This window comes from Papio anubis, chromosome 9, assembly GCF_008728515.1.
Source record: "Papio anubis isolate 15944 chromosome 9, Panubis1.0, whole genome shotgun sequence".
NCBI classification, from domain to species: Eukaryota; Metazoa; Chordata; class Mammalia; order Primates; family Cercopithecidae; genus Papio; species Papio anubis.
Window position 1 is genome coordinate 28,564,951 of NC_044984.1, and position 27,899 is coordinate 28,592,849.

The 27,899-nt window shown below is 40.7% G+C and overlaps 1 protein-coding gene across 4 annotated transcripts in view; it reads right to left on the reverse strand.

The window, feature by feature from the left end:
• TMTC1 (transmembrane O-mannosyltransferase targeting cadherins 1) overlaps positions 1–27,899 on the reverse strand; it is a 284,687-nt gene that overhangs the window by 136,481 nt on the left and 120,307 nt on the right. For 3 of the 4 annotated variants that reach the window (XM_031650376.1, XM_031650378.1, XM_031650379.1), the window contains 2 exons: positions 23,020–23,101; positions 22,098–22,201 (listed from right to left, as the gene is read on the reverse strand). The exons of the other annotated variant lie outside the window; for it this stretch is intronic. In XM_031650376.1, coding sequence (XP_031506236.1) covers positions 22,098–22,201; positions 23,020–23,101 — 186 coding nt within the window. The remainder of the gene's footprint in view (positions 1–22,097; positions 22,202–23,019; positions 23,102–27,899) is intronic. 4 annotated transcript variants of the gene reach the window in all.

Here is a 27,899-nt window from a genome sequence, read left to right on the forward strand (position 1 = left end):
GCAGTGATTGTGCCACTGCATTGCAGCCTGGAGCAACAGAGCAAGATCCTATTTCAAAATGAAACAAAACAAAATGAGAGAAAAAAAAAAAACTCCACAAAAGAACAACAACGACAAACAAAGAAGCCATTTGGAATCACTCCAAAAGCTAATTACACTGGAGGTAGGGGGTGGAGGGGATAGTTCAGCTAGCTGTCCAACGGCTACAGTATTTCTTTTTAATTCTTTCACTGTGAATTACATTGAAGCAAATCATCTTATTTCTGCTATAATTTCAGAAGCAAAATAATCTGTCGAATATCTCTGCCCTGCTGTTATCTTTTTTAAAGCAAGTGCAAAACCAAAATGAATTTACCAATTTTCTACCACAAATTCTGTGAACAGAAGGAAAGTCACAAGAATATCTTGCCAACAAAATGGAATATACAGCACAGAAAGCCAGGAATTCAGCTTAAACAATTTAGTCATGCATTTTCATTGATAAGCCAGAAAAGAGTAAAGAGGTTTTGTGGCCGAAAAACATGAAAGGCAAAGGCAAGCTGAAGCTGAGACTGTGGGGAAAATGGCATTCATCAAATTGCACCTAACAAAACTGTGTGGCTCTTCACATCTAAATCTTCATTTTTATCGAGAAAAAAATCAAAGCGTTTTAAGTGCAAGCATATACATAAATTCTGTTCTTTGCCTCAGCAAAAACCTATCTGGCTAAGAAATAACATGAGCCTAACATATTTCTTTGCCCTAGAAAGACGTCTGTGATAGGTACATATGAAAAAATCAGGTACTGCAAGCAGAAATATACAGTTCTTGCTTGCTTTACATAAAAAAGTTATTGCTCATAGGATCTTTCTTTTACTTTTGCCTACAAAATCTTTTATCATTTTATAAATGCAGGACATTGGGTCCACTGTACACACTCACCTCCTCTTAGGAAGGGCATTTGCCAACTGTCAATATACCACTGGTGAGGAGCACCCCACCCAGCCCAGACTCTACTGATACTGCTGACACGGGAGGCGGACAGGGAAGTGCTGGGTAGAGAAGGGCAGGGTCCCTAGCTAGGGCTCCACCCTCAGGCTTGTGCTCATGGACCTAAGTGAGAACAGGCACTCCTGTTTTTGTGCCAAAATGTTGCATTTTCCAAAACCACTCTGGCCCACCATGATCCCTATCTTGTGCCCATAAAACCCCGAGACCCTAGCGAGCACAGATACAAATGGCTGGACATAGAGAGGAGCAGAAGAGCACACCAACAGACCCCAGCAGACACTGGCAGGACTTCGATGGTGGAATGACACGGAATTCAGCTGGGGGCGATCGGCCAGACTCTAGGGGAAGACCACCTTCCCACTCCATCTCCCTTCTGGATCCCCATCCATGTCACTGAGAGCTACTTCTACCACTCAATAAAACCTTTCAACCCATCCTCCAAGCCCACATGTGATCTGATTTTTCTGGTACACTAGGGCAAGAACCCAGGATACAGAAAGCCCTCTGTCCTGGCGATAAGGCAGAGTCTAATTGAGCTGATTAACACAAGCCGCCTGCAGACGGCAAAGCTGAAAGAGCACACGGTAACACACACCCACCAGGGCTTCAGCAGCTGTATACACTCAACCTTAGATGCTGCCATGGGGTTGGTGCCAAAATTGCTCCCCATGACCTGCTGGTCTGCAATGCTTCTGCTAAGGGTTTGAGCAGCGGGGCACCTAAGAAGCGAGCCACTCCCCCTATCATACACCCTGCGAGGGGGATAAGGGAACTCCCATTTCGCAGCTAGGTTTTGGTGATCTGTCCTGCTCCCTCCCAGACTCTTGCCTGTTTTCATCCTCATAACTCCTGAATTACTATTGATGTTTCAAAGGGTCTCCACCTCACTGTGCCCTAGCCATGACAGGCCTACACAGGCATTACCTGATAATTACTGTCTTTAGCATCTTCTTCCCCTGCCCATAACCTTCTCCAGAACTATCCAAAGAAAGCTACTTCCTGCACTACCATCCTCAATGCACAGGGAAACTTCACTTGAATTCATCAAACATTGAGTAATTATTCTGTGCGCCTTTCTAGGTGCTAAAGGGTAGTATGATCTAGCCTCTGCCTTCTACAAGAGCATTTTCACTGCATTGCTGGTGAGAACACACACATGTTACATGGTTGACAACAGTGTAATATAAATATCAAACTGCGATGGAGTTCTAAGAAATGATAGATTAATGAGAAATGGAAGATGAAGGGAAGACATCCTAGAATCTCCACAGAATTTAATTAAGTATGTGGAGAGATGGGAGATAGTCCAGGCAGGGACACCCAAGAGTAATAGCTTCAAATTGTAAATACACATGTCATTTTTAAAGAACAGTTATGAGTACAGGATTAGAAATTGTATAATATAAAAATGATAAAAATTACTACCAGTAGAAAGTCTAAAATAAAAAAATATCATGTCAAGTATCAGTGAGGATGTGGAGCAACTAGAACTTTGAAACACTACTGTAAATTGATTAAACCACTTTGCAGAACCATAGGCAGTTTCATGAAAGCAAAATAAATGCATATTTCATGAACTAGCAATTCCACTCCTAAGTAATTCCACCCAAACAGCACTGGACACATGTGTTTACCAAAAAACATTTAGAACATTGTTCATAGCAGGACTTTTCTTAATAGCGCCAAACTGGATACAACTCACATATCCATCTACGATAAAATGCATACATACATTATGGAATATCCATGTGATAGAAATCAATTCAGCAATGAGAATGAATGCAACAACACGGAGGAACCTCATAATGGTAATGTGGAACAAGCACAGAAGACACAAAAGAAAAGGAAATCAAGAAAAACCATCTACAGACAAGGATATATGACTGGAAGCAGGACCTCAGCTCCAGGAAACAAGGCTGGCACTAGAAAGCCACAGACAGTCCCCAGTGGAATGGATCGTGTAAAAGCAAGCAAAGTAGAAGGTGCCAGATAAGTGCTGTGCCCCCCATGGGGCATTCCAGGGCCGAGACCCATCAGTAGTACTGAACACTTGCTGCTTAGCACCTGGGACCCATAGAGATAGGGAGACTATTTCCAAATACCCAACGAAAGAAGAAAACAGAGCCAAGCAATTCTGACCAGCTTCTCATTGTTTTCTGTTGGAGTTCTTCTGGCTTATAAGGATGAGTGGTCCAATTACTCCAGCTCAATTAAAGGTAGAGACTATTTTGAAAATTCCCAGAAGAGATGTATGGCGAGATCATGGCAGACAGGAGGCAGGACTAGATGTGGCTGCGGACAGAGCAGCGAGGGGGGCTCACATTGTGAATTTTAGCTCCAGATTGATTGCAAGAACAAATCAGCAATCCCAAGAGGACCCACAGACCCTCTTAAGAAAAAGGACTGCTCCTTTAGGACCCAGGAGACCCCCCACAAAACTGTGAGTGCCCCAACAGTGGAAGTGTTTGGAAAGGGAGACCCTCCTCTCGCAAACACATCCCCCCAACAGGAGAAGCTGAAGGTCTGTTTGTGGGAGAAGTTTCCGACTTACCCGGAGCTGAGTCAATTTGGAGAGCCAAGAGAAATACTGGGGTAGAGGAAGCAACAGAAGGGCCCTGGGAGTTCGCGGGGTCCCCTGACAGGCCATTCCTGTCTGGCACCACAGGGATCCAACGGGAGAGAAGCAGGAGGTAAAACTACACAGAGAGAAGGAAATCTCTAGCTGAAATCTGTAACAATTTGAATGGGGTGAGAAGCCTCCTTGCCAGAACTCGGGGGAGGGTGCGAATCCGATGTACAGACTCCACAGGCTGGAGAATAATCAAGCCCTCTTCTTACGCAGCTGGGAGGCAGATAGCTTTGTATCACTCTCTGACTGGAAATGGTCTGAGGGTTGTTGAGGGGAGCACGGTGGGAGAGAGACCTGCCTTTGGTTTGTGTGGGAGCTGGGTGAGGCCTGTAACTGCCGGCTTTCCCAACTTCCCTGACAGCCTGCATGACTCAGCAAAGGCAGCCATAATCCCCCTAGGTACACAACTCCAGCGACCCGGGAATCTCACCCCCAGCCCCAACAGCAGCCTCAGCAAGACCCACCCAAGGAGAGTCTGAGCTTAGACACACCTAGCCCCGCCCCCACCTGCTGGTCCTTCCCTACCCATCCTGGTAGCAAAAGACAAAGGGCATATACTCTTGGGAGTTCTAGGGTCCTGCCCACCGTCAGTCCCTCCCTATACTACCACAGATGATGCTCTCTGGAAAGTACCACCACCCGGCAGGAGGCCAACCAGCACAAAAATAGAGCATTAAACCACCAAAGCTAAGAACTCTCATGGAGCCCATTGCACACCCCAGTCACCTCCACCAGAACAGACACTGGTATCCATGGTTGAGAGACCCACAGATGGCTCATATCACAGGACTCTGTGTAGACAACCCCTGGTATCGGCCCAGAGCCTGGTAGATTCACTGGGTGGCTAGATCCAGAAGAGAGACAGTAATCACTGCAGTTTGGCTCACAGGAAGCCACATCCATAGGAAAACGGGGAGAGTACTACACCAAGGGAACACACCGTGGGACAAAAGAATCTGAACAACAGTCTTCAGTCCTAGATTTTCCCTCTGATGGAGCCTACTCAAATGAGAAAGGAACCAGAAAACCAACCCTGATAATATGACAAAACAAGGCTCTTCAACACCCCCCCAAAAAAAAATCACACTAGTTCACCAGCAATGGATCCAAACCAAGAAGAAATCCCTGATTTTCCTGGAAAAGAATTCAGGAGGTTAGTTATTAAGCTAATCAGGGAAGGACTAGAAAAAGGTGAAGCCCAGTGCAAGGAAATCCAAAATATGATACATGAAGTGAAGGGAGAAATATTCAAGGAAACGGATAGCTTAAAGAAAAAACAGTCAAAACTTCAGGAAACATTGGACACACGTTTAGAAATGTGAAATGCTCTGGAAGGTCTCAGCAATAGAATTGAACAAGTAGAAGAAGAAATTCAGAGCTTGAAGATAAGGTCTTTGAATTAACCCAATCCAACAAAGACAAAGAAAAAAGTGTAAGAAAATATGAACAAAGCCTCCAAGAAGTCTGGGATTATGTTAAATGACCAAACCTAAGAATAATCAGTGTTCCTGACGAAGAAGAGGATTCCAAAAACTTAAAAAACGTATTTGGGGGAGCAATCGAGGAAAACTTCCATGTCCTTGCTAGAGATCTAGACATCCAAACACAAGAAGCACAAAGAACACTGGGAAATTCATCGCAAAAAGATCTTTGCCTAGGCACATTGTCATCAGGTTATCCAAAGTCAAGGCGAAAGAATCTTAGGAGCTGTGAGACAGAAGCACCAGGTAACCTTTAAGGAAAAACCTATCAGATTACTGACAGATTTCTTAGCAGAAACCCTACGAGCTAGAAGGAATTGGGGCCCTATCTTCAGCCTCCTCAAACAAAACAATTATCAGCGAAGAATATTGCATCCAGCAAAACTAAGCATCTTATATGAAGGAAAATAGTCTTTTTCAGACAAACAAATGCTGGGAGAATTCGCAATTACCAAGCCATCACTACAAGAACTGCTAAAAGGAGCTTTAAATCTTGAAACCCATCCTCAAACAAATCAGTAAGACAAAAAAAAAAAAATCCCATCAAAAAGTGGGTTAAGGACATCAATAGACAATTCTCAAAAGATATACAAATGGCCAACAAACATGTGAAAAAATGCTCAACATCACTAAAGATCAGGGAAATGCAAATCAAAACCATAATGCAATACCACCTCATTCCCGCAAGAATGGCCATAATCAAAAAATCAAAAAACAGTAGATGTTGGTGTGGATGCAGTGAACAGGGAACACTTCTACACTGCTGGTAAGAATATAAACTAGTACAGCCGCTATGGAAAACAGTGTGGAGATTCCTTAAAGAACTAAAAGTAGAACTACCATTTGACCCAGCAATCCCACTACTGGGTATCTACCCAGAAGAAAATAAGTCATTGTTCAAAAAAGATACTTGCACACGTATGTTTATAGCAGCACAATTCACAACAGCAAAATCGTGGCACCAACCCAACCAAATGTCCATCAATCAACAAGTGGATAAGGAAAAAAAAAAAAAAGAAAAAAAATGTATATACATATGATGGAATACTACACAGCCATAAAAAGGAATGAATTAACAGCATTTGCAGTGACCTGGATGAGACTGGAGACTAAGTGAAGCAACTCAGGAATGGAAAACCAAACATCATATGTTCTCACTGATATGTGGGAGCTAAGCTGTGAGGATGCAAAGGCATAAAAATGACACAACAGACTTTGGGGACTTGAGGGAAGAGTGTGAGGGGGGCAAGGGATAGAAGACTACAAATATGGTGCAGTGTATACTGCTCAGATAATGGGTGCACCAAAATCTCACAAATCACCACTAAAGAACTTACTCATGTAACCAAATACCACCTGTACCCCAATAACTTATGGATTTTTAAAAAAATTCCCAGAAGAATTCAAAGACAGAAAACTCAGAGTAGAACTAAGATTCTTAGGGAACCAAAACTAAGCAACTGCAAGAAAGAAAGGCAGCATCCTTCCATGAAGGCTACATGCCTTTCTCCTGGCTGCTCTGCTTCTCTTAGCATTTGCTCCACCTCCACCCTCTTCTCAGGGGCTTCTTGTGCTTGTTCATAATGGAGGCTGAGCGTAGTTAGCAGTTCTGTTCCCAGCATCTCCTTTTCTGTCATCTTCACACCAGTTGCCTCACCCTCAAGTTTCACATTTCTGACAGCAGCACCTGACTAGCTCACCTCATCTTCTGGAATCAACTCTTACAGGTCCTTGAACTCTAACGCCTCTGGATGCTTCAGGTCCCAGAGCAGACACCATTCACTGTGACAAGCCTTCCATATCATCCCTCCCCAGGACAGGCAGGTGTCCCATCACACTGGGGCTTGGCACACTGCCCTGTAACTGTCCATGAATGTGCCCGTCCTCCCCACGAAAACAGAAGCTCCTCAGGAGCAGTGACTATGTCTGCCTATAATTATTTCCCTAGCACCCAGGTCTTAAAATAAATGGATTCTATAGGTTTTAAGAAATCAGCCTGATAATAAAATAATGCCTTAGAATCTGGAAATACTTGAGTTTATACTTTTATTTCAGCCTGGGGCAAACATATACTTTTCTACAACCCAATAAAAGATATCTGCTAGGCTTGCAGTTGTCCAGGCATGTAGTTGAGAGGCACAGATGGAAGATTCTGCCTTTTTGTAGCCCTCTTCATCACCCAATGTTACAGGCACTCCCTTCACACTGAAATATCCTCCTAAAGCTATGCCAGGCTTATTTTTTCTTATTTTGCATTAAACTACAATGAATGTAGTTAAAATGAGAATTTTTGTTACCATGGATAAACTATAAAGTGAATCTGAAATGTCATTAAGTCTTTCTGACCTTTTACATGTGCCATTAATACAGTAATCTTATTAATAGAGAGCTTCATCAGAGTAGAGAAAACGGATTTCAATGTCTGAGAATGTTAGCAACTTCTTACCCACATATCTGCAAAAAAGCAAATACAGTTTCTGCAAAGTAAATACTGGGTTCATTTTTTTGCCTAAGGTATCTTTCTCTCTATAAAGGATTTAACATGTTTATTTCAAACCCATATACTTTCTCTCATTAAGCACAGGTTCAACATTCATTGAGGAGGCATGAACTGACTGCTGACAATGCATCAGGCTCAGATTTCCAGGTCTCTATACAAGAATCCTGTTGGTCTATTAATGAAACTCATACAATATTAAAAAATACCACTAGCATGTACGACATTTCCTAGTTTACAAAGCATTTGTGTATAAGGATTATTTGACAGCAAAATCTCTATGAAGTGGGCATTACACTCATTCTTGCAGCAAAGAAAATTGCCTTAAAGAGGCTGTAATTTATGCAATTCCCACTGCAAGCATATAGCAGAGTTTGCACACACATGACATAGTTTTCTGGCTCCAAATACAATTGTCCATGGCATCAAATGGTCTCCCATTAGCATTTCTTTATTAATGTGGAGAGGTGAAAGGAAATATGGTGGGTGAAATACTGGTGTCTCATGGAGAGGCACCCGCCTGAGACCCTGACTCACTCCTTCATCAGTGAAGCCCAGAAGAACTGGAGCTTTCACGTAGTCCTAGCAGGGCTGACGTAAACTAAAAATCCATATATAATCTTCTCTAACGACACATCAAACTGATTGCACTGCTGAAAATGTTTGTTAGAGGATCAAGAAATAGAATCCTTAAATAAAAGCTCAGGCTTGGCATTTTTTTCAGTGTGAAAAGCAATATTGGCCTTTATGTTTCAATGTTAGCAGAAAATAAAAGAAGTGTTTCTTTAACTTTCATCAGCTTCTCTGGGATTTAAGATTGTAATGGAAATACAATATGTAGATTTAAAGGATGAGACAGTTTTCTTCAACAAATAATATGTCAGTAAGTGATCCCCATCTGCATTTTTCAGCACCCCATCCCTAGTCCCCAGGTAAAATTTCTACTGCCACAAGCTCCCTCATGTGACTCCCTCTTCTCTCCCTTTTCTTGTGACAAACTAAATAAATTATGACCACATAGTTTCATTCTGGTTTGGAAAACTATGCTCATTGACCCTGATAACTTCTTTCATCCTCAAGAAGCTATTTTTCTATGAACATATTATAATACGAAGACATAATGGGGGCAGTATCCCAGATAGAGAACTCTTCAGCTACAGAGGACACAGTTTTTGCCCAGGGTTCTCAAAACAGGTGACTCCCCCAGGTCATGTAGGCCGCTGTTTGATACAAAGATTCTGTCATCCAATCTTGTGACCTACCCAATCAGAATTTCTGTGAGATGAATCAGAGAATCTTTATACTAAACATGTTTCCTTGATTGATTCTCATATTCACTCAGGTCTGGTCATCATAGCTCTAAAATACAGAACAGCTTCAGCTTCATTTCGAAAACACATGTTTCTTTTTGAGACAGAGTGTCGCTCTGTCACCCAGGCTGGAGTGCAGTGGCGCAATCTCGGCTCACTGCAACTTCCGCCTCCCAGGTTCAAGCAATCCTGCCCCAGCCTCCCGAGTAGCTGGGACTACAGGCGCACGCCACCACGCCGGGCTAATTTTTGTATTTTTAGTAGAGATGGGGTTTCACCATGTTTGTTATGCTGGTCTCAAACTCCTGACCTCAGGCAATCCACCCGCTTCAGCCTCCCAAAGTGCTAGGATTACAGGCATGAGCCACCACGCCCAGCCCCAAAAAACATGTTTTAAGAGCCCCTATAGACACGTTTCAAAGGTTTTGTTAGATGCTTAGTCAAGAACAGAGCAGTTCATTTTGCACAGCTCTCTTTAAACACACCATATATTATTTTACAAAAGGAACATTTTAATTCAATGTTCTGAGGTTATTATGAGATAGCCCCATGTTCGGGGCTATAAGGGATGCAACTACAAGGAAGACACAGAGACCTAGGCTGTAACAATCAAGATCTAAGGTTTTGTGTCTCTTTGAAACCATCAACCAAAATGGAAAGATGAGAAAGAAGCTTCTTTAGAACGTGGAAGATATTGCGTGCTAGTTTCATCTTGTTATTTCCTATCTTCATCTTTTCCTACAAATAGAAACCTTTGCCTATATTTCTTAACAGCAAAAACAGACCTACCACTTAAGCAAATCTATTCTAGTTGTTTATCCAGGACCAAATCTCATGAAAAAATATGATGCTGAGAGAGAGCCTTTATATCCTTTCACTGAAAATCCTGTGTTATCTCCTTTCTGGATTTGAAAGACAACCATTTTCAATGTGATAAAGGCAATACTTCTTCCATCAAGTATAGACTGCTTTATGTTCTATCTCCTTCAAACTGGTAAGACAAAACCAATTACTAGGCAGCAAAGCATGGCTGTGGTAGTGGAAATGATATTTCTCCTGCAGGCTCCAGCCCTATGCAGAAGCCATACTTAACTCCGGCTTTTGTTTTTATCCTTAATCCCAGATGTACAAGAGTGGAGGTCAAAGGATCACATTTCTGAAGATACTTACAGAAACAGAAGAGCAAATCTGGAAGCAAATGACACTTTTTGGACACGGCAGGTTATACATAAAATCTATTCTATCACTTTTCAAATGCAAGTCTACAAAAAACATGGAAGCAGAACCTCTGGGCATGTGGACTTCAGAACTTATACTTTAACATGATTCCCTAGTGTTTTTGAGGCACATTCAGGTTTGACTACCTAGCTGAGATAAATTCTTAAGGCCCCTCATGGCTCTATTCACAGCACAACTTTGAGTGATAATTTACAAGAAGTATCATAAGCACCTATGGTCTTGGGTCTTGAAGAATATTTTCTTTTTTTTTTTTTTTCCCCAGATGAGAATCAAATTCTAAATTGGCACAATTCTAAGGCGGAGTGCAATAAAATCTTCCCATCACTCAGAATCAGCTGAGCAAAACACAACATGGCAGATTAGAAGAGGCCATTCAAACCAGAGGCAGACAGAGGCTGCAGAGAGTGCTGCATCTACAGCATATGCCACTCATGCCTCGCCAGTCACTCATCCTTCTAGCTCATCTGGCGTGGGGTCAAGCCAGGAGCACGGTGCTGGTTCTAGGCCAGTGCCATCCCACAGAGAATGAAAGTATATATAATTTTCAATTTTCTATCAGCTACATTAAAAAGAATAAAATGAAACATAAAGAATTAGTTTCAGAAATATATCTTGTTTCAATGAATATACCCAAAATATTATCATTTCAATAGATAATCATTGTAAAAATTATTAATGGGTTATTTTACATTTTTTTCTTACTAAGTCTGTGAAGTGTGGTGTGCCTTTACACTTCCAGCACATGTCCATTGAAACTAGCATTTGAAGTGCTAGGTAGTCATATGGGGCCCGCAGCTCCTCTGGCGGACTGCACGGATCTAGACAATCACCTGTCTTCAGGCCCATCCATCCTCCACCTCTGCCCACATTCACTTGTCCTTGGTTTTATCTTTTTGGTTCTAGATTCCTACTCCAAACCCAACTCTCTCCCCTTGGCTGTAGCCCCGCTCCACTGTCAAAATTCCCAACTACCATCCTGATTTGTCATTTTCATCCATCAGTTTTACTGTGTGAATTCTATGCCTACTCACCCTCTTTTACCTCTTGTGAAAACTTCTGACTCTTGTTCCTATAGAAATTCCATGTCGGATAGGACAGATAGAGGGATTTAGATCTATGAGGACAAAATTTTCTTAGTTGTTAAAAAAAGAGCAATTTAATAAAATCTAAATTTAGTACAACTACAAAGAAGATAATAGAGCATTCTTTGTGATTAACATAAATACAGTCATTCAGATTTCAAGCTATGAGAAACCAAAGGACAGAGGAGGTAAGAAAGAGAACCAAGCTGACAAAACAGGACTGAAGACAGGTAGGTCCAGGAAAAGAGAGTTCCTGTAGTCACCCCTGGCTTATGCCCTCACCACCTTTCTAGAGAACAAATGGAAATAAATATCAGAACCACACTGTATTGTATTTTTATTTTGTCATATAGGTAATTGTGCAAGTTAACCAGATATTTCACAATATAAATTCCATCATTCTCGAGGAAGCATTTCACTGTTTTTATAAAGTTACAAGTAGACAGAAAATTGGACAAGGCATGGGGAATGAGGTGGGACAGTGTGCAATAATAATTACAGTCAACTTTCTGGTGCCCAGAGTGGAATACCAGGTGTGTTACAACCTTCTCAGAAGGGTGGCTCCACAAGGCTTAATCTTTTCTAAGGATGCTAAGTATAACCAAGGTCACCAGTCATTTATTCAACAATGTTCTAAGGATTTATTTTGTATCAGACTCTGAGCCAAAGCCTCGTAAGATCATAAGATAATTTTAAGGGCCATCAGGTAGTTATCATTCATTGGGCTATAAGCAAAACTATTCAGTACCTCAATCTGCATTTAGAGCATCTTCCTACTTAACTTTCTTTTTTCTTTCTTTCTTTTTCTTTTTTTTTTTCTTGAGGAGTCTCAGTCTGTTGCCCAGGCTGAAGTGCAGTGGCACGATACCAGCTCACTGCAACCTCTGCCTCCCAGGGTTCAAGCCATTCTCTGGCCTCAGCCTCCCGAGTAGCTGCACCATGATGCCTGGCTAATTTTTGTATTTTTACTAGAGACGGGGTTTCACCATGTTGGCCAGGCTGGTCTCAAACTCCTGACCTCAAGTGATCCACCCACTTCTGCCTCCCAAAGTGCCTGGATTACAGGTGTGAGCCACCACATCCGGCTCCTACCTAACTTTCTGATTTTGACTTCTGTGAACTGTCACCTCTCTTCCTGAGGTGAGACACCTGGGCCTCAGGTCATCCCAGCCATCCACCCTAGACCTGCCCTCTTGAGCAGTTCTCACATTGCAAAATCAACAGGTTCCCTCTCTCAGTGGCAAAGTCAAAGCATTCATTATTTCAGTGACCAGATCATGGTGAAATGTTAAGAAAACATGATCGTATTCAGGAATTCACATGATGGTATAAATAAGTGTACAGACTAGAAGGGGAAAGCAGTCAGTATAAGTTTTCTAGCAGAGAAACCTTTCTGAAGAAGCAGCACTGATCTGAGCCTTTACGAACAGGTGGGACGTAGACCTGCTAATAGATGTTGTAGGTAAACGGAAAGAATGGAGATCCGTGAGGGCCCAGGATTTTGAGGCGTTCAGTTCTGGTGGTTCATAAAATAGGCTTGAAGACCCTTGTTGATATGTGAATAGAGTGGGGAGAAAAAGATGTTATCTAAAAAGCTAGACCTGGAATTTCCTTCAGAGAGAAAATGATCTTCAACATTTCTTGTTGTAGTTTCAAAGGAAAACACCACTATAGGCTGTATCAGACACAAAACTACGTATTCATCCAGTCTGTTTGATTTTCTTCTGAGGCACAAAGGGGGCTACACTTTCCAGCCCCTTTGTATTTGGAGGGGGTACGTGACTACTTCTGGCCTGCAGGTCTGAGCAGAGGTACCGTGGGTCTCTTGAGGCTGAAACACTTGTAAACTGTGTGATGGAATGAATACTCAATGATACTAAAGAATGGTTGGAAATATTTTTTTAGCTACCATGAGAACACTGTGGTTGTATATTGTAAAAGATAGCCATATCTTTTAGAGATATTGTATGCTGAAGTGATGACGACTGAACTGGCACTATAGTTGGGACTAGTTTCCAAACAGTTTGTGGTGGGTCAGGGAAAACAAGAGGGACTGTTAGTGGGTGGGGCTATTGCTGGAATAAGATTAAGCATAGTTGGTAAATGCTGAAGCTGGGTGATAGGGACAAACATGGAGCTCATTACACTATTCTCTCCGCTTTTGTAATATATACTTGTAAGTTTCAATATAAGAAGTTAGGGCCCCACTAACTTTCTCTCCCTCTGCTACACTGACTTAGCCATTCCAGATGGCAGGACTATAAAATGCAAGCAGCTCAGAACCCAGAGTCAACCGGCTGGAGGGCAACATCCCTAGAAAGTTACTGGGCCCTCAGCCCTCCTCCTGTTAACAAAAAATTCAACCTTTTCATGTTCAGTCATTTTAATTTCAGAGCTATTACCTTAGCTATGCTATTACCTTAGCATAGCCTCGTCTCACCTAGGTGAGGCATAGGTGTGTGAGATTTTGGAGATAGTCTCGGGTGGCCTGTACTGTCTAGGGCTATGTAAGAAATTATTAGGAATTTGGACAAAGGAGGAACAGAAAATGAAGAACAAAAAAGGAGAGAGGTAGGGCTAAGGAAATAACTAAAGCAAAAAAACTTGCCAAAAAATAAAAAATGAGCCCTCAAGAATTCTCCAGTGGAAGAGATGCTGGAGGATTTTGTGCAAGATGATTAATGTAAGTTACTTGTGGCATGGTTCTGTGATGTAACTCTGCTCTTTGTCTCCAGATTTCTCTAAAGTCCCTTGAACACAAATGCCTTATATGAGTGGTACTGTAGGGGATATGAATGTGAAAGGTCTATGCCTTCCTGTAAATTGGTTGGCACAAGAAAAGGAAATGAGAGTGGCCATGGTCTGTGTAACAGGCACCAGATGTAGAGTTTAGCAGGAAAGGGAAACTTTCTGGTGCCCAGAGTGGAATACCAGGTGTGTTACAACCTTCTCAGAAGGGTGGCTCCATAAGGCTTAATCTTTTCTAAGGACGCTAACTATAACCAAGGTCGCCAGTCATTTATTCAACAATGTTCTAAGGATTTATTTTGTATCAGACTCTGAGCCAAAGCCTCGTAAGATCATAAGATAATTGTAAGGGCCATCAGGTAGTTGTAGCAGGAAAGGGAAAATGGAATGGGAGATGTCCCATGAGAATATAAGGTTTTAGGGAAGCACATAAATCCGGAGGAGGGCAATGAACATTCAAGCAAGTGGGAAAGGATTTAAGCCAGTTTTCTTTAAATCTCAAAGAAGAAGGCCCAAGATGATATTGGGGTTCCATAATTGCATGCATTTTAAGCCTATCACTGCACTGTGTGGGTCATTCTCATGACAGAGTAGAGTTACCATCTCCATACCAGGGTGCATAAAAGCACATGCAGCTGAAAATGTCTTAATGACAAAAAGCAAAACAAGGATATATCCAGAGGTAGTAGGGCAAAGTGGCCTTCAGAAACAAAAAGGTAAAGGTAGTTTGATGTTCATAGAAGCAGCAGGCCTATGACAGCAGAGTCAATCATGCATTCATCCATCAAACAGTAAACAATTATCATGGCTCTGTCCTGTGCTCAGCACTGTAAAACCTGCCAAAGATACAAAGAAAGACAAGATATGGTTTCTGCCCCTGAGAAATTCACATTTAAATGGGACGGAAAATTTGGGGAATAGTCTATAACAATAAAGTGTAATGAGATAGAACAAAAATATATCTTCACTGGGTGCAGTGGTTCACGCCTGTAATCCCAGCATTTTGGGAGGCCAAGGAGGGCAGATCACCTGAAGTCAGGAGTTCAAGACCAGCCTGGCCAACACGGTGAAACTCCATTTCTACTAAAAATACAAAAATTAGCTGGGCATGGTGGTCTACATGTGTAATCTCAGCTACTCGGGAGGCTGAGACAGGAGAATTGCTTGAACCCAGAAGGCAGAGGTTGCAGTGAGCCAAGATCTCGCCACTGCACTCCAGCCTGGGTGACAGAGTGAAACTCTGTTTCAAAAAAAAAAAAAAAAAAAAAAGTGGCAATGGCCAGATCCCTTACTCTTCATGGATCCTAATGGGTGTAGGAAACCACTGACCTTCTAAATATTAATCCAGCTAGAAATATCATTTGAAAATGACATGGAGGACCTGAGGAGAGTAAACTGTGAGGACAGAGGCAAATTAAGAAGCTATTTCAGGAACACAGGCCAGAGACCATGAGGGCCTTCAGGAAGATGGTGGCAGTGGGGATGGAGATAACTGCATGAATTTCGGCCATTAGGAAGAGCAGTCACAGGACGAGGGGACTGCTTGGATGAGAGGAATGAAAGAAAGGAAGTAGTCATCACCAATCATGACTGACAGGTTGTGTGTTATGGACAACTAAATGGACAATTGGGCCTTGGGGAACTTGCTTATCAAAAGAAAGTTGTGTGATAAAGATACAAGGTCTCCTTTGTTCTTTAGTTTCTAATTATATGGTTCTTCTCAAGTGGAAAGTAGAAACATTTACAATTCAACTTCATGCCACTAAATGATCCACACAATCTCAATTAATTACAGGTTGGAAAAGTTACTGGTCAGTCACAAAGAACCGACTGACAGCTAATACATCTGAATGTCTGGGTTAAAAAGGAAAGGTAAAAGATTAAGGGCCTTGTCACCAGTGTATCCTGAATATTCCATCATTGGAATAATGATGATCCAAGTCTGTAAGGAATCTACCTTACGTCTTGATATACCCAATGGTCAAGAATAAAAACTCAAATTCTAAATGGCTTCCAAATTGCTTCCAAATTCCAAATCAACTGTATCAAAGTACAATTTTTTAAATATTAAAAACATAATCTTCATACAAATACACAGCACAAACTAAAGGTTTATGTAACTCATAAACGTGGGAAAAAGATACTTGACCAAGAGAGTTCAGAAAAGAATTCGCGTTAGGCAAAGCCTTCTTAGATATAGAAGATATATATCTTAGAAACAACAAAAATAAATTGGACTTCACCAAAATAAAAAACTTTCATGCTTCAAAGGACATCATCAAGTAAGTGAAATGACAATATACAGAAAGAAAGAGAATGTGTTTATGAATTATAGATCAGATAAGGGACTTGTATCTTGAATATATTAAGAAAAATGTTACAACTTAGAAATAAAAAGACAAACAACCCAATTAAAAAGTGAATAAAGGATCTCCAACTTTTCTCCAAAGAAGACAGCAAGAGTCAGTATGTACATGAGGAGATGCTCAACATCATTAGCCACCAGCTAAATATAAATAAATCAAAACCACAGTGACATACCATTCCCTACCCATTTGTATGGCTATAATAAAACACACTGTCAAAAAGACAAATGTTGGTGAAAATATAGAGATTCTGGAATCCTCACATACTGCTGGTAGGAATGTAAAATGGTGCAGTTGCTTTGGTAAATATTCTTTCTGTCAGTTCCTCAAAAAGTGAAACATAAAGTTAACATTTATAATCCAGCAATTCCACTCCTAGGTACACACTCAAGAGAAATGAAAACATACATCTACACAAAAATTTGTATATGAATGTTCACAGCACCATTATTTGTAATAGCCAAAAAGATGAAACAACCCAAATGTCCATTTTTATGAAAAAAAATGAGATGTATGATATAGCCATATAATGGAATGCTACTGGGGAATAAAAAGGAGTCAAGTATTGACATATACTACAACATGGATGAATCTTGATAACCTGTAAATGAAAGAAGCCAGTCACAAACTTCCACCTATTATATGATTCTATTTATTTTATTTTATTTTATTTTATTTTATTTTATTTTATTTTGATGGAGTATTGCTCTGTCACCAGGCTAGAGTGCAGTGGCACGATCTCGGCTCACTGCAACTTCCCCCTCCCAGGGTCAAGCAATTCTCCTGCCTCAGCCTCCTGAGTAGCTGGGATTACAGGCATGAGCCACCACACCCGGCTAATTTTTGTATTTTTAGTAGAGACAGGTTTTCTCCATGTTGGCCAGGATGGTCTCTATCTCCTGACCTCACGATCTGCCCTCCTCAGCCTCCCAAAGTGCTGGGATTACAGGCATCAGCCACCGTGCCCATCCATATGATTCCATTCCTACATACATGTTCAGAATAGGTAAATCTACAGAGACAGAAAGTAGCCCAGTGGCTGGTGGTCTATTATAAAATAAATATATACACATATACAAGTTGAATTTAAAAAACTGGGATTTTTGCAGTCTTCATGAAACAAGGTAGGGGAATGAGACTGGCAAATCAGTAACAATTTTTTTTCCAATGTGATGCAAAGCAATAAAACTAATATTTTAAGTTTTATTTTTTCCACTAGAGAGGAAAGAAATAATCACACCTATCAGGTTTCTGTACATTAAATTCTAAGACGACAAAGTTGTAAAATACAGTAAGCAGCAAATAATAAGCCTACCAATGTCGCATTCCTCTCAGTTTGCCACATAATGTTCTACATTACTGTGAACGTCACATAATCTTTGTTTGTTTTGTTCCCATGTCTTAGAAATTTTGCTTAACAAAGGTATTTCATAAGCATACCACAATGATTTTGAAGCTCAGTGTAAGCAGAAAATGACAGGGTATTCCCTCTGAGTTAAGCACACAGAAATAGATAATGTAAAAGAGTGAATCTCACAAGTAAAATCATTTGAAACAAAGAAGGCTTGACCAAGCTACTCTTAAAAGTTATTAGGATTTTTTAAAATTACATGTAATTAATAACCCTAACAGCTACTAAATGGAAAAAGAAAAGCTAAACTGAAAACTCTCACCTGATAATAACTTATTATACCTACTTTAAAATAAGAAACAATACTTGCAAGACAGAAGCAAAAATGCTACTGAAAGATGTGCAAAGTTCCTAAATTCAGTAAAAGAGATGAAACATCAAGGAGCCAGACTGTCAAAACCACATGACAAGCACCTGGTTACTCACAACAGACTGCAGACACCCAGCCAAATCACAGCTAAACTGCACAGCTGCTAAGAAGGAAAGAAAAGCCAATGCAACTAGGAAACAGACCAAGATAGTCCACTTTAAGAATCACCAGCCTACGACAGGACAAAGAACTATGCAAGTTGAGTAGGAACTTTACTTGGGAAAAGAATTAGAGACCATTTTCTAGGTGCTCAAAAGAGTCAATTCTAATGTGGCCATCTCAGATGAATGAGTAAAGCCATTCATAACAAATGTCAGTGAAATATCCCCGGTTATATACATATATATATACACACATACACACACACACACACACACACACACACACACATACACACACACACACACACACACATATACTTTTTTTTTGTTTTTTTTTTTTTTAAAGACAGAGTCTCGCTCTGTCGCCCAGGCTGGAGTGGTGCAATCTCAGCTCACTGCAACCTCTGCCTCCCCATTCAAGCAATTCTCCTGCTTCAGCCTCCCAAGTAGCTGGGATTATAGGCGCCTGCCACCATGCCTGGTTAATTTTTGTATTTTTAATAGAGACGGGTTTTCACCATGTTGGCCAGGCTGATATTTTGTATTTGAAACACAAGAACAGAAAGATGTTTTTCAAAAGAAACGAAAGGAAGAATATAAAGATATGGGTATTAGGATATTCTATTCCATCACTTTTTTTTAATTGAACTGCCTGAGTTACAGTCGCTTGCATGGACTGATTCACAGACAGAAAGTCCTGGACAAAATATGTAGCAGATCCCTTTGAAAAGTATATATATGCCTTGGAAGTGAAAGGCAGAATCTAGCAAATGGCTCAAGGTACTAATTTTGCCACAGGTTCCACCGAATAATTGTTTTTTTTTTTTTTTTTTTTCCTACCAGCAGGGATAAAAAACCCCACCATCTAATGCCCCTGACCCCTAAGATGTTACAGCTAGGAGAGCTGTGAGTCAGATATCAATGGCTACCTTTTCCTAACACCAAGGACCTTGGGACAAGCACTTGTTTACTTACGACATGAGATAGGAATAAAATAATTGCTTGGTGAGTTGACAGCAGTATGCTCTCGTTCTCCTCCGTCTGTCTCTTTTTAACTGTACATCTTAATGTTTAGAGACTGGTAAGCTCAGGGAACAGGCTACGTCTAACTACAAAGATAAGTATGAACGCTCAAATTCAGGAGACAAGAAGTCTTGGAGTGAAACCAACCCAAAGCTAAAGGAAACGTAGCCACTATGCAAGAATATATGGCAAAATTGGTTTTTCTCTTATAGACAAAGGTAGTTATTTAAGGAGCTACAGAACACAAGACAATATATTAGTGAGCTGGCACAGCTAAAAATATCTGGACGAGCAGCCCTGGAGATTTTGAAGGCCAGGGAGAGATACCTAAAAATGGTGAGTAGATTGCAACATTAACAAAAAGCTGGGCTAGAGAAGTCAAGCTTAATTAAAGGATATATTAAACAAGAATTTTTAAAACATAAGATATAAACAACAATTTATAAAGGTTCTACACTGCTGAGAAGGAGTAAGCCAACACCAGAAGTTGGATATCACATTATTTCTGAGAGCATATTCAAGATTAGTTTAATACAAATACATGTTGGAAGTAATGAAAACAAACGTGATATAGTTTTTATTATAAAAATGTGATAATCATATTGGGAGATAGCTTTTTAAAATGGGAAATAAAGAAAATAAAGAAAGAGAAGAAAATACTAGAAATAATTTTAAAAAGCATAGAAGGCAAAGAAAGTAGTAGAAATTTATTAATTCCAACATAGAAGTTAATTGATGATATAAAGGAAAAATCACTGGCAAACATAAAAACAAAATCTAGGCTGGGCGTGGTGGTTCACACCTGTAATCCCAGCACTTTGGGAGGCTGGGGCAGGTGGGTCAACTGAGGTCAGAAGTTCGAGGACAGCCTGGCCAACATGACGAAAATCCCTCTCTCTCTGCTAAAAATACAAAAATTAGCCGGGCATGGTGGTGTGTGCCTGTAGTCCCAGCTACTTGCTACTCTGAGGCAAGAGAATCACTTGAACCAGGGAGGCGGAGGTTGCAGTGAGCCAAGATCACGCCACTGCACTCCAGACTGGGAGACAGAGTGAGACTCCATCTCAAAAATACAAAAACAAGAACAAAAAACAAAAAACAAAATCTAACAATCTGTTGTCCCTAAGAGATACAAATAAACTAAAATATAAATGCCCCATAGATCAATATTTAAAATTTATAATTTCTCTGCAAATACAAAACAAAGTGAAGGTTACTATCATTAAAATGATATTAGATAACATTAAAGGTATGTAAAACTATGAACATTTTAGAAGAGTGCATCTTAATTTTTCATATTTTTAATTGTTTATAGCCCCCAGGTCTTTTATTTATTTTTTGACCTCTATTACAACACAAATTCATAAGGGACAGGTTCCAGCAGGGCAGGCTCCATTCCACTCATTCACAAAGTGTGCTTCTCTGCCTTCCTTTTTCTTCTGATCATTTTCTTTCATGCATTTCAGGAAGCTATCTCGGCTCTTAGAGTGCTTAATACGCACATTAAATCTCTTGGCAAGAATCTTGCCCTGAACTTGTTTGTTTATAACAAAGCCAACAGCAGCTGGGTAACATTGTAGACTCTTCCAGTTTTGCCATGGAAACATTTGTGGGGCCTTCCTTTTTGAACAGAACCCATTCCCTTGATGTCAACAATATCACCTTTCTTATAGATCTGCATGTATGTGGCCAAAGGAACAACTCCATGTTTGCTAAAAGGCCTAGAGAACACCTATGGGATGCCTCTCCTCTTTTTCTTTGTGTTCCTCATCACAGCAAATTATTAGAAGATGGTGGTTCCAGCCGAAAGAAAGGCATCCCAATTCTTAAAACATTATAGCAACAATATATTCTGAAGGAAGGTATTAAAACTGTGAAATATAATTACATCTGAAAACCTCAGCTATACATCACAGCAAATAAAACAGTTAAGGGCTTAAAATCCTATTCAGTGAATCAGAGCCACTGACCAGCATTACTTCTTGACCCAAACCCCTCAGAACTCTTAAGGACAAATGGAGTGATTAGCTGTATCTTAGCAAAAACTGTTGTTCATTTCTATTTGTCACTTCCAACCACCCCACTTATTTTATCTTACAAATGGTTATGATATCCAGTCAACCTCTGTACACTTCTCTGCACATTGTTCTGTAACATTCAACATATGTATCAATCAATAGATAGTTATTTTTGATAAGTCACTGCTATGGTTTAGATACGGTTTATCTGTCCCCACCAAATCTCATAGCGAAATGTAATCTCCAGTGTGGTAGTGTGGAGGCCTAGTGGGAGGTGCTTGGGTGAGGAGGGCAGAACCCTTATATTAGATTAATCCCTTTCCTTGGAGGTAACTTATTGCTCTATTAGTTCACACAAAAGCCAGTTGCTAAAAAGCCAGTTGGCACCTCTGCTCTCTCTCTTGCTTTCTCTCTCTCTATGTCATAGCTGCACACGGTCAGCTCACCATCATCTTCCGCCATGAACGGAAGCAGCCTGAGCCCTCACCAGATGTCTAATCTTAACTTTCCAGCCATCAGAATAGTGGGCCAAATAAACGCTTTTCTTTATAAATTACCTAGTCTCAGGTAGTTTTTTATAGCAACCAAAAATAAACTAAGACAGTATCCAGTTAAATATTTGTTGAATAAACAAATATACACCAAAGGAAACAACAGCAATAATACTGCCAAAACAGCTTTATTTATTGAAAACAATTTCAAATGTATAGTTTCTTTTCTCCCCACATGAAGGATAGACCACAATCCTCAATATGCAAAGTCAGCCTGTAATTTAAGATTACTCAAAATTATCTAATAAATACCAGGTTTTTAAAAAAGTACTTATACTAACCTTGTAAGAATGTAAGGCGAAAATGAAGCTGGATTATCCTGCTCTGAAAAGAGGGGCATAGATCCTCCCATTATCCACAGACGGAAGTACAAAATGACAAGCACCTTCAGAGAATAAGAAGATTCAGTGAGATTGCCACCAATAATCTCCACCCTTTTTTCATGTGCATTCTGTTCCTCTAACAGGGAATGAAGTCAGTCGCCCCTCCCCTTAAATCTGAGTTAGTCTTGTGGCTGGCTTGTATTGACCAACAGAACATGCAGAAGGTACCTTATGTCACATCTGGACCTAATCTTTGGGAGGTGCAGCAACTTTTAGTTTATTCTTTTAGAAACCAACTGCCATGTGACAAGGAAGTCTTGACTATCCCTCTGGAAAAAGAACCCACAGGGAGAGGCCCTCGGGGATGAGACACCACGTAGAGGAGAACCGAGATGACCTGGCTCAGATGATAGCTGAATAAACTTGATTGAGTAACCTCAGCCCCAAATCATGATGATCAGAAGACTTGAAAAGCAGAATACTGCCCAAACTAAAGCAGATAGGACCAACATAGGGTTATTATATTTAAGCCACTAAAGCTCGGGGTGGTTTGTTATGTGGCAATAGAAAACCGATACAGCCAGGATTGCACTGCCTCCTCTTGAGACAACTCAGTCTCAGCATCTTGAAAAGGACTCATAGAATACTGTAGTTCACATTGTCCACATCATCAAATCCACATATCCCTGGAATGCTTTCATATATACCTTTGGATGCTTTGTAACAGTATGGCATGCCAACTGTTTGATCCCAGTATCATGATGTTAGAGTCTATTGCTGACTCTATTAAATAATTTGAATTACATCTTTGAGCTGAGATAGAGTGAAAACACTCCTTATCAGATATTTCAAAAGTATATATATATATATATATACTTACATAACTTAGGACCAAAATGGCCCTTTTTAAAAATGGTCTCATGGTAAGCAGGAAATTTCTATTGCTGCTTGCTCTCAGATACCTAAAAAGGGAAAGAAAAAAAATCTTAGGTAAGTGTGTCTACCAGACACAATGTTCTCCTTTCAAGGCAAAGACACTGCAGCTCTGAAGAAGGCTGCAGAGAACAATGCTGAGAGCAGGGCCTCTGCAGCCGGAACACCTGGGTTTCCATTCCCAGTTCTGCTGCTGCTAAGAGCCCGGGAGACCTCGGGCAAGTTTCTGAACCTCTTTGCACATCTATTTTACTCACTTAGAAAAGGGAGACAATAATAATATCTACCTCACAGGAAAGTTGGGAGGAATAAATGAGATAATATCTAGAATAGGACTTAGCTCTGTTAGCTATGAATATTACTATCCCATCGAATCCCAAATAACCTAGTCATTTTGAAAATGATATAGTTACACTGGTATAATCTTTTTTTTTTTTTTTTTGAGATGGAGTCTCGCTCTGCCACCCAGGCTGGAGTGCAGTGGCCGGATCTCAGCTCACTGCAAGCTCCGCCTCCCGAGTTCACGCCATTCTCCTGCCTCAGCCTCCCGAGTAGCTGGGACTACAGGCGCCCGCCACCACGCCCGGCTAGTTTTTTGTATTTTTTTTTAGTAGAGACGGGGTTTCACCGTGTTAGCCAGGATGGTCTCGATCTCCTGACCTCGTGATCCGCCCGCCTCGACCTCCCAAAGTGTTGGTATTACAGGCTTGAGCCACCGCACCCGGCCTACACTGGTATAATCTTAAACAAAATAAGAGTTTATTTACCTACTTAATATAATTTGGAGGCTCCAATGTCTTCCACCCACAAAATACCTCACAAATCTCTTACCTCTAAAAATAGAAGATGCCAAGGTTATAGGAGGTTAAGTTATTTATTTATTTATTTATTTATTTATTTATTTATTGAGACGGAGTTTCGCTCTTGTCACCCAGGCTGGAGTACAATGGTGTGATCTCGGCTCACTGCAACCTCCACCTCCTGGGTTCAAGCGATTCTCATGCCTCAGCCTCCCAAGTAGTTGGGGTTACAGGCACCTGCCACCACGCCCAGCTAATTTTTGTATTTTTAGTGCAGACGGGGTTTCACCATGTTGGCCAGGCTGGTCTTGAACTCCTGACCTCAGTTGATCCACCCACCTCAGCCTCCCAGAGTGTTGGGATTACGGGCGTGAGCCACTGCACCTAGTCAGTTAAGTAATTTTTTTAAGGCAACAAAGTTATGAGTATCTGTGTTAGGATTACAGCTCACTGGTATTCAGCGAATAATTTTCTCACCTGCCTGTGGTTCTTGGAACCAAACTAGGTTACAAGAACGTCAGCTTCTAGAGGGGCAGGAACCTGTGTGGATCCTGCCCTGCTGCAGCTTACTCAGTTATAGAAAGTGGGAGCTCTGGATATCTACATATAAGACATGTGGTTGCTGTTTTTTTTTTTAAAAAATATGATGATGAAAGGGAATCAAGAGAAGCTATTAACAAGCCCCAAATGAAAACATAAAATAAGTCTTAAGTCATTTTCACCTACGTGCAAAATTCTTCACGGAAAATACAGAGTGGAGGGGGAAAAGAAAAGTCGAATCAAATCACATAAACCGCAAGCATTTCCCACCTCATCCTTATTTCCTCTACCCCCTTTCATTGTTTTTTCCTCTTTTTTCAATCCAATTTTTCCTCAAAGTGGTTTTCCCCTACAAAATTTGCATTAAAATCTGCATGAGGTCTCTTCACACAAAGGGAATGTTCTATAAGGGGGAAATCCTTCTGTAAAACCAGAGTGGGTTAATATCTCACAAAGAAATGTCTATCCACCTTGAGGATTGCTTACAATGACCAGGCGAGGTGGCTCACGCCTGTAATCCCAGCACTTTGGGAGGCCGAGGCGGGCAGATCACGAGGTCGGGAGTTCGAGACCAGCCTGGCCAATATGGTGAAACCCGTCTCTATTAAAAATACTCAAATTAGCCAGGTGTGGTGGCAGACACCTGTAGTGCCAGCTACTCGGAAGGCTGAGGCAGAAGAACCCCTTGAACCAGGGAGGCGGAGGTTGCAGTGAGCCGAGATCGCGCCACTGCACTCCAGCTTGGGGGACAGAGCGAGATTCCATCTCAAAAATAAAAAGAGAATTGCTGACAAACACATGTGGCTCCTCTGCTTTGTAACAAATGGCACTGTGAGGAGGTGACAGCCTCACACTTCCTTCTCACCTCCCTTTTCCTCTGCCTGGTCCGAAAAGAGCTGTGGAAGTGATATGTGCTCAGATCTGGCCATTCAAGTATTTAATGAATGGAGAAAACGAGGAGTCCAAAAAACACAAAAGAGAGTTGGCTTTTAGCAAGCTCTGGACTGGATCCATCCTCAAGCACTGCATTTAAATCCCTTTCATCTTCCTTAGCTGCCAACAGAGAGCTTGACAAGGAAGAAGGCCAAGGATACTGTCAGCTCTCACAAGCCACGGGGACAGCTACTGTCCCAAAATGGCTTTAGGGGGTCCACTGCTTCCTGAAATTGTGCACAAGATTTTATGTGTATTTTTCTGAGGCAAACTCCTTGACTTTGATCTTCAGTGTCAACTGGTTCTGCATTGCCTAAAAGGTAAAGCCCTGCTAAGCGTCCTCTCAGCTCTGCCTCTACTGTGACTATTATTTTCAGGCCAACTCAACTACGACCACCCTGGTTATTTCTGCTGTTCCTTTTCAGGAGGTTATCAATGGCAGCAGAAAGGCAAAGAGAATGACTGAATGGAAATGGAAAAGGTGCTGGGGAGGGCTGGAGAAGCAATACATCCGAATACAAAGGCACCTTCTGGGGTGATCTGCTTCTGGAAACTTCTTTTCTCAAGTTCCTGCTGTTGATTGTTTCTTTTAACATAGTGGTAAAATTAGCAGTGGTTTTCCTTTCCATAGAACAACAAAACACAAAGTTTAGGATTTTTTTTCAATGATAAAGTTAGGTAAATTCTTTTTTTTTTTTTTTTTTTAAACAGAGTCTTGCTCTTGTCACTCAGGCTGGAGTGCAGTGGCATGATCTCGGCTCATTGCAACCTCCGCTTCCCAGGTTCAAGCTCTTCTCCTGCCTCAGCCTCATGAGTAGCTGGGATTACATGTGCCTGCCACCATGCCCAGCTAATCTTTGTACTTTTAGTAGAGACAGGGTTTCGCCATGTTGGCCAGGCTGGTCTTGAACTCCTGACTTCAGGTGATCCACCTGCCTCGACCTCCTAAAGTGCTGGGATTACAGGCATGAGCCACTGTGCCTGGCCAATTCTCCATATTTTCTTTCACTGAAAGCTTGCTATGATGGTTATTTCACTGAGTTGTATTTGTAAAGTATCCCCTGGTTTAGAAATTCTTGGGGAAATTCCATTTCCTCAAGAAGCTAAAGGCACCAAATAATTTACTGTTAAAATGTAGCATCCCAATGTAATGAAAGCCTAAATTGGTAAAGAGAGCAGTAGATGAAAAAATAAAGATGACCTCTGCAATATTTCTATTTCTAGTTGTTGATCAATAGTAAATGAGAAAGTAAGCCAAAATAACATGGCTCTCTTTTTTGGTAAACACTAGGTCAGAGGCTGAGATCCCTAAGTTCAGACAGGGAGCACTCTAAGGGCTAAATTCTCTGCATCTTTTCCTCTTCCCCTACCCTCACCAAAAATGAACAAACTTTCCCCATCAGTCCAATAGACATGATCTGTGAAGTAGAACCAAATAACAATACTCAATACTATTAACAGCAATAATAAAAATAGCAACAACTAATATGTGCCGGACACTAATCTAAGTGATTTGAGTATAGTAACTTATTCGCCACTTACAACAATTCCATGAGGAAGAATATTATAATTTATTTCTTCTAAATGAGGAGACCCTAAATCTGTAAATAATACCTAACTGTGACATGACATTCTCTCAGCTATTCATTTCAACTATAAGAGAAAGTACCTAAAATTGTCTTCAAATACAATTTACTATGTAAATGCTATTACTAATTTTTTCTAATTGCAGTTAAGTTCTCCATTCTTTTCCTTGCAAAGCCAGAGACCATGTCAACAACAAAACCAGACCACTGGTGAAACCAACAGAATGAGAACTAAGGGTCCAGGATTCTATTCCTCTGTTCCCATCTAGCTTGTCACGTGATGTAAAATAAATCTACCTGAGCTTCACTTCCTTCCTTTATTAATGAATGTTAGACTAAATGGTCTCAGGGTCCATTTCAGGTCTAAAATATTGTGATCCTAGGACGTCCTCATCAACTGATGACACCAAAACTGACCAAGGAAAAACAAAGAAACCTACCCAATTTCAAAAACAAAAAAAGAAAGGAATGTCAAGGGATTCCTGAAGAGTCAAATATTAACTGACCCTTCACTTGGAGTAGGCCCTTCATAATTTGCAGTTGTATATGAAAAAACAGTTTAACATTAATTGAGGTTATTGGCATCGAGGTTATTGGCATTGTAAAACTATAGTTGCAACGACTTCTGATTCTTGCCAAATAAAGGCAAAAGATTAAGGTTAGCCATAGTAAATTCCCTAATCTACGCTCCCACATACACAAGTTTTCTGACTACGCACATCCACCATCCCAGTACATCATGTTAAAGTAGAGTTCAAGTTTACTTTCCATAGTTACTCAGTCCTCAAATTGTATTAAGAGATATTAGCAGAGATCAGAACTAGCTAGCCATAATCATCCACCTACCCATAATCTTGAGAGCTAAATAAATGCTTATTATAAATCAATGACCTTTGTTAACACAGAATTATCATGTCAATAAATAATTGATCAGATGACAAAGATTCTTTGACCAAAATCTAGTCAGG